General features: G+C 38.7%; 1 protein-coding gene across 1 annotated transcript in view; it reads left to right on the forward strand.

Annotated features, from left to right (window-relative positions):
- The window catches only part of sgcd (sarcoglycan, delta (dystrophin-associated glycoprotein)), a 259,177-nt gene extending 251,062 nt beyond the window's left edge, over positions 1–8,115 (forward strand). Inside the window, exon 8 of the mRNA XM_041801184.1 lies at positions 6,880–8,115. Within this exon, the coding sequence (XP_041657118.1) occupies positions 6,880–7,065 (186 nt within the window). The 3' untranslated portion in view covers positions 7,066–8,115. The remainder of the gene's footprint in view (positions 1–6,879) is intronic.
- Positions 8,116–9,832: the final 1,717 nt, after the last annotated feature.

Genomic DNA, 9,832 nt, shown 5'->3' on the forward strand with positions numbered 1-9,832 from the left:
TCTGCCCCTCGTGGTGAAAGATTTGTTCAACAGCAGCTGTCAGACAAGTCAGCTGAGACTCTTCTTTAAAAGTGTTCCAGGTCATTTGATTGCGATGCCTCCCCGAGGAGCCTGGTAATGGCTCCTTTACCTTTTTTTATGGCTGAGAGCTCCTCCTCTCTGAAACGCCCGCTCTACAGGAGCCCCGGGAGGCCGGCGGGAAGCAGAGGGCAGAGAGATGGGCTTCATGCAGGACTGGTTTGTGTCTGTGGGAGAAAGACAACTTGTTTCAATCAATGAGGGGGTGAAGGGAGCGAAATGAGTGGGCGAGTTTCAGTCCTGTTGCTCCTGAGATGAGCTGAATGATCTGTGACTTAGCAGTCAGTAAACCCTTTGGGTTTTTCAGTTCCTATTTCAGCTGGACAGAGCTCTTAGATTTATTCTTTTCTCTATCAGTCAGTGCATGCACAGTTAAGCTGGGCCACAGTTATAGCTCATTTAGGACATTTAATTGGACTACTTTCCTTGTCCCAGTGTAAAAACACCAGGGGAGAACTGATTTATGGAGGGTGGTATGTCTGACTCCACTGTGGTAGGTGATGATATCCTCTGCGTACACATAAGAGGGCATCACATTTTTGCTCTCCCACAACAAAGTTATAATTTCTGCTATTAGAATTTTTGAGATAAAAGTCTAGACCAGGGCTGTCAAACTCAAGGCCAAATCAGGCCGGTGGTACAGTTATACCCGGCCCACCAGATTACAGGATGTTTATATTAGAACTGGCCCACCAGTATGAGGTCTGCAGATTTCCTCCAGTATAAAAATGTAAACTTAACCTTGATGATTTAAAATGTCCTTTTTGAGTCATAAAAATTACAAAAAGTAAACAGCAAAAATAATAAATTTAATAAAAAGTCAGGAATGTGGGAAAGAAATTCATGTTTTCAATATATTTTCAATTTTGCATCTCACAGTTATGACCAAAAGTTTGGGTTTTAACTTTTCATCTCATGTTTTTACCTTTTAGATTAATAATTTTATATTTTAAATCCTATTTAGACCTTTTAAAGTCATGATTTTGACTTTTATCTCATGTTTTGACCTTTTTCAACTCCTAACTTTGACTTTAATCTAATCTTTTTTACCTTTTAAAATCATGATTTAATTTTATCTCAGTTTTTGGACCTTTTTAATATCATGATTTTTGACTTTATCTCGTGGTTTGACCTTTTACAACTCCTTTCTCTTTTATGTCATTTTCTACACTTAAAAATTCATGATTATTAATTTTATTTCATATTTTAACCTTTATATCTCACAAGTTTTACTTTTTTCTCATATTTTTACCTTTTGGATAAATAATTTTAAATCCTATTTAGACCTTTTAAAGTCATTATTTTGACTTTTATTTCATGTTTTAACCCTTTTCCAACTCCTAACTTTGACTTTAATCTTTTTTACCTTTTAAAATCATGATTTAAATTTTATCTCACATTTAGACCTTTTACAGCTCCTAACTTTCTCTTTTATGTCATTTTTTTAACCTTAAAAACTCATGATTATTAATTTTATTTCATATTCTGACATATGAAACTCAGGATTTTGATGTTTACCTCATATTTTGACTGTTAAAAATCATGATTTTAATTTTAACTCAGTTTTTGGACCTTTTAAAATCAGGATTTTGACTTTTATTTCACGTTTTGACCTTTTATAACTCCTAACTTTCTCTTTTATGTGATTTTTAAACTTAAAAACTCACGATTATTAATTTCATATTTTGATATTTGAAACACAGGATTTCAGTATTTACCTCATATTTTGACTGTTAAAAATCATGATTATGAATTTTATCTCAGTTTTTGACTTTTAAAATTAATTCTTTCAGTGTTCTAGCTCATATTTTGCCTTTTAAAAACAATATTTTTATTTTAAATGTCATGTTTTTACCTTTTAAATGTATAAGTTTGACTTTTTATCTCAGATTTGAGTTCTTAACTTATCATGTTCACCTTTTATTTGCAAAATTATTTATCCTCATTGCCAAGATTTTTACCCCCATAATTCATTGCTGGTGAAAATAAGGTTGACATTTTATGGTTAAATATGGACCCTGTTAGGCCCTCTGGTTAGACCCAAGTTCAGAATCCGGCCCCTGCTGTGACTGAGTTTGACACCCCTGGTCTAGAAGGTCTTGCCAGGGTATATTTTAATAAACTGTTTAAGATTTTATTCAGAAATTTTCACAAGGACATTTCCTTGATATTTAAAGGAGTTTGTTTTGACTTTGGAAAGAAATATTTCCAAGAAATTCCCATTCAGAGACAAGGCTGATGTTTTAACTTCTCAGTTCCTTCTTATCCCAGATAAGTGGGAGAAACTAATAAAGCTAAGGTCTCAGGAGGTTTGATTGAGATTGCATGCTCTTCAGCATGCTCATGATGATTGCAGATATCAGACAGCAACGGGATTTCTTTGCATAAATGCTGTGCAACTTCCAAGTCAAAGCCTGGCAAGGACACTGTGGAGCATGCTCAGAAAGCTGAGGCTAATTGTGGGCCAGTTCAGTCGTGGAAATACATGGATCCTTGATGGCATCATCAGAGATATGGAGTTTCAAGGTTAAAAATGTGTGTATTTGTGAAGTGAAATGCAATCTGTCATGTGCTTTGACACTAGTAAATGCAGAGGAAGGACCAGTGGTGGATGAGAGGTTTAGATTCTTCCAGGGACATGCAGATCCCTTCATTTTTTTTAAACTATTTTCTGTCAGCTTCAGTGAAACCAAAGAATTCACAAGATCCATCTCATGAGCATGAAGATCTGATACTCTCCAACGTAGCCAAGCTGCACTAAAACAAAGGGAATTGTTGTTCCTGATGGCACTGTGCCGCTGGAAACGATGCAACCAAGAAGGACATTGTTTGTCCACTGTCCAATGCCTGAAGGCTCGCAAGATGTCAGGCAGAAACGATGCATGTGGCCAGGATTGCAGCCAGTATTATATCTGACATTTTAACTCTGATGATAAAGAGATGGCCTGGCTCATCAATTATTCTCCACACTTCTTCTGATTGTTAAACAGCAAACATTAGTAAAATAGAACATGATGTTCCAAAATGATGAGCTGCTCATTTCCACATCTTAATGAAGGACTCTTTGTAATCAACATGTCGTGCATAAAATTCATGACAACTTCTCCAAAAAAAAAAAAGCACAAATCTAGCAAAAGAGATCGGAAAGAGGAAGTGCGACATAGAGATGAGCCACAACTGCCATTGACATCCATGGATGTTGCGCCAACAGCAGCCATCCTTTAAGAGTCAATGGCTGCCTCCGTGTAACTCAACTGCAACTCCAAGCAACTTGTTATTGAAAAGTATACATCAAGGGATGGATTAAAAAAAAAATCCAAGGCTGTGAACTTCCCCAGGGTTCAGTAAAGGAATGTCACATGTGTAAATCTGTCTAGATCAGGCCATCCTCACAAACCCAGTGAGCGTGCAAGAAGGAGACTAATGAGAGAGGCCACCAAGACACCTATGACTACTCTGAAGGAGTTCAAAGCTGCTGAGATGGGAGAGACTCTACAGACAACAACTGTTGGCCGGGTTCTCCACCAGTCAAAGCTTTATGGGAGAGTGGCAAAGAGAAAACTCAGGTTCAATCTGGACTAGAGTTCACCAAAAGGCATGTGGGAGACTCCATGGTCAAGAGGAAGGAAGTTCTTTAGTCTGGTGAGACCAAAATGGAGCTTTCTGACCATCAGAAAAGACACTATGTTTGGTGGACACCAGACACACCATCCACACTCTGAAGCCTGGTGGTGGCAGCATCATGCTGAGGGGATGCTTCTCAGCAGGCCATGGAAGGCTTGTAGAGGTAGAGGCAAAATATAGGAAAATCCTAGAGGACAATTTTATTTAGTCTGCATCAAGGTTATTATAGTTAACTAAAATTATAATAAATAAATAAAATTGGAAAAAAAAAACTTTTAGTTAACTGAAACTAAACAAAAACTGAGCTAAAACTAAATTTTGTGCTGACAAAACTAACTACAATGAAATAAAATTAGAGACAATATCTCCTCCAATACAAAAAAAAATGGTGAAAAAGGCCAAAAATGGTTAAAAAATTGCCAAAAAGAAGAGGCTAAAATAGGCAAAAACGAGGAAGAAAGTGTTATTTAATGACAAAAGGAAGCTTAAATATGTGAAACTGGGGAGAAAATGGTGAGAAGGAGCAAAAATGGGACAAAACTTGCAGAAAAATGGGTAAAAAATTGCAAAAAAGAGTGTCAAAAATGGGCAAAAAGTATTGAAAAAGTGGTATTTAATGGCAAAAGGTAGCTTAAATGGGCAAAAATAGGATAAAAGTGGCAAAAATTGGCAAAAAAAAATGTAGGGAAAAAGTGGTATTTAATGACAATTGATGAAAAGTGGCAAAAACTGTGAAAAAGGGTAAAAAAGTTTCCCTTTTGTAAGGTTTTCTATAGGTATGATATTTAAAATTAAGACAAAACGAGCCACAAATAATCACAAAAGAGCCACATGAGGCTCCAGAGCCACAGGTTGAGTATCACTGCAGTAAAGACTGATTTGAAGGGGGTGGACATTTATACAGTCACTCCTATAAAGTTTGGCAGTTCCATGCAGTTTGCTCTTGTTTTGTGCCATCAGCGTCTCCTCTTTGCTGCGAGGATTTTCATTCTCAGCCTGACCCCGGCCGGATCCAAAGCCACCCCAAACTTCTTAGCAGTGATTAGCTATTTGTCATCCATCCGTCCGTCCGTCCGTCCGTCCGTCCGTCCATCTGTCCATCCATCTTCTATTCTGCTTATCCTGTTGGGGGTCGCGGGGGGCTGTAGCCTATCTCAGCTGTCTTTGTGCGAGAGGCGGGGTACACCCTGGACTGGTCGCCAGTCAATCGTTAATTAAAGTTGTGTTGCATTTTTTGAACCACTATCATAACCTACACTGGATTGGTTTTACTAATTGCAGTGACTACGCTTAAGATGAGGTATGTAAAGTGGCCCAGTCATGATTTTATTTTCTGAAAGTTTGGACAGCCCTCCTCTCAGCTAAGAGTATTACCTTCTGTGTGTCCACGCTATTTTTTCATAACAATAAATTCAGACTTTTCCCGAGGTATAGAATTCTAACATCTATCCTCCTCCTGCCTCAAGGATTCATACAGGTGACCTTTAGGTGCTTTCCGTTTCAGCAGATATCTGCCTCTTCAGTGTATAAGAGACTTCTCTATTGAGAAGATGCCACCCTCATGCATTATGGGTGACTTTTACCATGAATATCATCCTGCCTCAGATTATTTGCGTTCACACTGTGAGTTTCAGATATGACCTTTACCATTCACACGTCTACCGTCACTGTGCACTGACTGTGAGAAAGAGTGTGGATGGAATAAAGCTTTATTACCCCAGATCTGCTGTCTGAGACGCTGGAGAGATGCTTTTATGGAGTGTGACTCTCAATATCAAGATCACTTACCATTCTGTGCATCCAACAATGCGGAGCGCTAAGGTGTTAAGAGCGGCAGAAACTATTTGTGAAAGCTGAATCGTGTGAGGTAGACGACTCAAGAAGGAAAATAAAAGCTAAGCTAAAGATAGCAGGTGAAGAGATTTGCTTTGAGAGCAATTAGAGTGAAGAGACGAGACAAGATGAGACGAGGCGAAGGATTCAGAGAGGGTAAGCCGAGGTAGAGATGAAAGGGAAGCAGATGAGTTTTTAGTCTGTAAAGGGAGAAAACGAAATGAGTCTTTTTAGTCTAATGAAAGCGAAGTTCACGACTGTTCAGTGTGTGAGGGTCTGGTTCGGGCAGTTAGAGGCTTTTAGCAACGAGTGACGTTAAAGATTGACGATTATTTGAGCTGTGTCTGGTTTTCTGCCAAATGTTACACATCCTGACCATCATCAGTTCTGCCAGCTGATCTCAGTCCAAAAACACTTAATCCACCAGCAGAGACGAGAAACTTTATACTAGCCCAGTGATACTCAACGTGTGGCTCTTTACGTCTTAACTTTAAATATTATTCCCCCAAAAACCTTACAAAAGGGAAACTTTTTTGCCCTTTTTCTCAATTTTTTGCCACTTTTCATCCATTTGTCATTGAATACCACTTTATTCCTACTTTTTTACCCATTTTTGCCACTTTTATTGCATTGTTGCCCTTTTTCATCACTTTTCATCCATTTAAGCTACCTTTGTCATTAAATACCACTTTTTTGCCAATTTTTGACACTCTTTTTTGCCACTTTTTACCCATTTTTCGGCTAGTTTTATCCCATTTTGCCCTTTTCACCACTTTTTCTTCCCATTTTCACCCATTTAATCTACCTTTTGTCATTAAATACCACTTTCTTCCTTATTAATGCCCATTTTAGCCACTTTTTTTGGCAATTTTTTACCATTTTTGGCCTTTTTCACCATTTTTTGTTACTTTTCGCCCATTTAAGCTACCTTTTTCCATTATATACCACTTGTTTGCTCTTTTTGCCCATTTTGCCACTTCTTTTTGCCCCTTTTATCTCATTTTTGCCCTTTTTCCCCCATTTTTGTTGCTTTTTTCCCATTTTCATCTCCATTAACTTATTGTTATTGCTACTTCAAGCTTTTTAGCCACTTTTCACCACTTAGATTGTGGCTCTTGCAAAGGTATTTTTCAACAATTTGGCTTGTGTTTAGTAAGGTTGAGTAACGCTGGTCTACCCGATCAGGCTGCACGATTAGAAGAGAAGATCTTTCAGTTTCAAGTATTTGAACCATAACTTTTTACCGTTATTTATTTTCTCTGTCCTCCTTTATTAGTCAGACAGATTTTTGGTGATTATGTTCCCCTTGTTCCAGTCTCAGCTGTTCCTCTCTCTGTCCCTCAGATCTCTCTGGACGCTCGGAGGATCCGTCTGATGCGGCTGCCCGAGGGAAAGGCCTCCACCAGCTCCTCGGCCTCCGGGACCAGGCAGACTGTCTACGAGGTTTGCGTTTGCCCCAACGGGAGGCTTTTCCTGTCCCAGGCCGGCACCGGATCCACTTGCCAGATCAGCAACAACGTCTGCCTCTAGGACCGAAACCCACAAATATAAATAAATATACAGATAACCTGCAAGAGAAGATGGGCAGAACAGATGGGAGGCTCACAAATGGCCTGCCTCTAAAGGACTGATTCCCAGCAAACACTTCAAACAAAGACTGCCAACGCTGATGGAAATATTAACAATCATAGATACTGTACTCTTACAGACAACACTGATGTAAACACAATACAATCACAAACACTCTGAGGTCCTAGCGATGTGTTTCAGCAGGCCAAACCTGAAATTTTTGGATGAAGCTGCTCACAGCTGATATTTTGTGCCAATATTTCAATGCTAGGAAGATATTTTCTCCCTTAATTTTGTACTTTTCAGAGTGTCAAAAACCTCTGAGACATCATTAAGAGCATCATGGGACACTTTAACTCCCCACCGAGTGTCACACACATCTCAGCTCTTTCTACAGAACAGTACAGCGGGAGTTATTAGGATTTTAAACTGAATTACATCGTGTCATGTGGCAGGTTTTAAAGACTTTTTAATACAAGTGAGGTCAGAAGGGAAAAATCATCTTCATCAGCTGATAAAGTAAACTTTAATAATAAAAAGACAGAACTGGTACATGAAGATAAACTACACACCTACAGATCCACACACTGGCTCACACATATGCATCCACTCAGTTCACTTTATGACATGTTGAACACACCACACTTTCTGCTCGTAGGAGCCTCCTGGTAAAAACTGAGAGAAACCTCCAGAGATTTCTCCCTCAAGAGCGTCTCAGTGCCAGGATGAGTAGGGTGATTACCATGGAAACAGGCCCTGTATCCCCTTATTCCTCTCTTTTCTCATTGTCTTTCTTTCTCCTCTTCAGAGATAAAGTTTCCCTTTTTATTAAACACATTTCAATCCCTCAAAGGCATGAAATTAGCTCTAGATCAGTCTTACTCAACCTTACTAAACCAAAGAGCCAAATTGTTGAAAAATACCTTTGCAAGAGCCACAATGTAAGTGATGAAAAGTGGCCAAAAAAAAGCTTGAAATAGCAATACAATAAGTTAAAGGAGGCAAAAATGGTCAAGAAGCAACAAAAATTGGTGAAAAGGGGCCAAAATAGGGAGGAAAAAGTGGAAAAAGGGTCAGAAAATGGCAAAAACGGGTGATAAGAGACAAAACCATAAGTTACAGGTGGCAAAAAATGGTTCAAAAGTGGCAAAAAATGAGTGAAAAGTGACTAATATGGGCAAAAAGCAGCCAAGAGTGGCAAAAATGGGCAAAAAATTGGAAACAAGTGGTATCAAGTGGCAAAAAGTAGCTTCAATATGTGAAAAGTGATGAAAAAGGGAAAAAACTGGGATAAAAGTGTAAAAAAGAAGTGGCAACAACTGGCAAAAAAAGAAAAACTGTGGTATTTAATGGTAAAAGGTAGCTTAAATGGGCAAAAAGTTGTGAAAAAGGGCAAAACAGGATAAAAGTGGCAAAAAGAAGTTGCTAAAATGAGCAAAAACTAGAAAAAAAAGTGGCATTTAATGGCAAAAGGTAGTTTAAATGGGCAAAATGGGATAAAAGTGGCAAAAATTGGAAAAAAATGTAGGCAAAAAGTATTTTTTTAATGGCAATAGGTAGCCTAAATGGATAAAAATGGGGAGGAAAATGGTGATAAAGGGCAAAAAATTCCCCTTTTGTAAGGTTTTCTGGGGCAATAATATTTAAAATTAAGACATAAAAAGAGCCACGTGTGGGTACAGAGCCACACGTTGAGCATCATTACTCTAGATCATGACTTCACTGGAATAATGCAAGCAAAATTAAGCAGCACAAGAGTGGATGCTGTAAGATGGGGCCCCTTTAGGGGGGTTTCCTACTGTCATTGCAAACTTTACACAAACTCTGTTTGCCACTGCTGTGATTTAGGCCAGATAAAACGACACAAATTTAACCGGACTTTGAAACAACTGCACCGTCGCCACCTACAGCCAGAATATAAACCATGAGAATGAGAAACACTCTGGCAGTGTGACATAATTACTGAAGCAGCAAGGACATCCATGACCATGATTAGACAAGACTGGCATGCCAGAATTTTTCATGGTCAACAACCATTAGGATAGCATTTACTACAGGAGACCCTCTGTTTGCATGCAGCAAACCTAGCATATAAAATGCTATTTGGTGAGTTAGCTAGGCTAATTTTCTTGACGTTATCACATTTTAACTTAAAGTTCTATTGCAAGGATAGCAAGTCCACCCTGCCCCCTTCTTTTTTTCTTAATTTGTGGACATAAGACTGCTAGCTTCACACATGGCTTCTGCTGTAGCCATCATCGTCACTCCTTGACCAACCACCACACAACCTATAGCTCATGCATGATTGCAAAGCCAGCCATCATGAGTATTGGTGAGATAGTACTTGTAGTATTGCCAAACTGTTGGCCAAGAAAGGGCAAGATTTTTGTTGCAAAGTCGCCGTCATAAGGGGAAACAGAATATATGGTCTGATCCGTCCACTAGAGTTTTTCAGCCTTTTGGAGCCCCAAGCTGATGACAAGTAGAGCCTTTTCCATACATCTGGACTTTTTTTTTTATGACGTTTCAAAATTAGTCTAAACAGAACATAATGTTATTGTTGCTCCTTTTCTCCCATGTTTTGCAATACCTAACTCAATATGTTATTGTAACCCTACTCTTTAAGATCAGAAAGTCTGATCTAACCTCAGTGGTGATCACCCTGCTTGTTTCTTGCACTGGGACTTATTCAAAAAGGGACTTAGACTAAAATGAAACCTAACTGCGA

The sequence above is a fragment of the Cheilinus undulatus genome, linkage group 12 (genome assembly GCF_018320785.1).
Source record: "Cheilinus undulatus linkage group 12, ASM1832078v1, whole genome shotgun sequence".
NCBI classification, from domain to species: domain Eukaryota; kingdom Metazoa; phylum Chordata; class Actinopteri; order Labriformes; family Labridae; genus Cheilinus; species Cheilinus undulatus.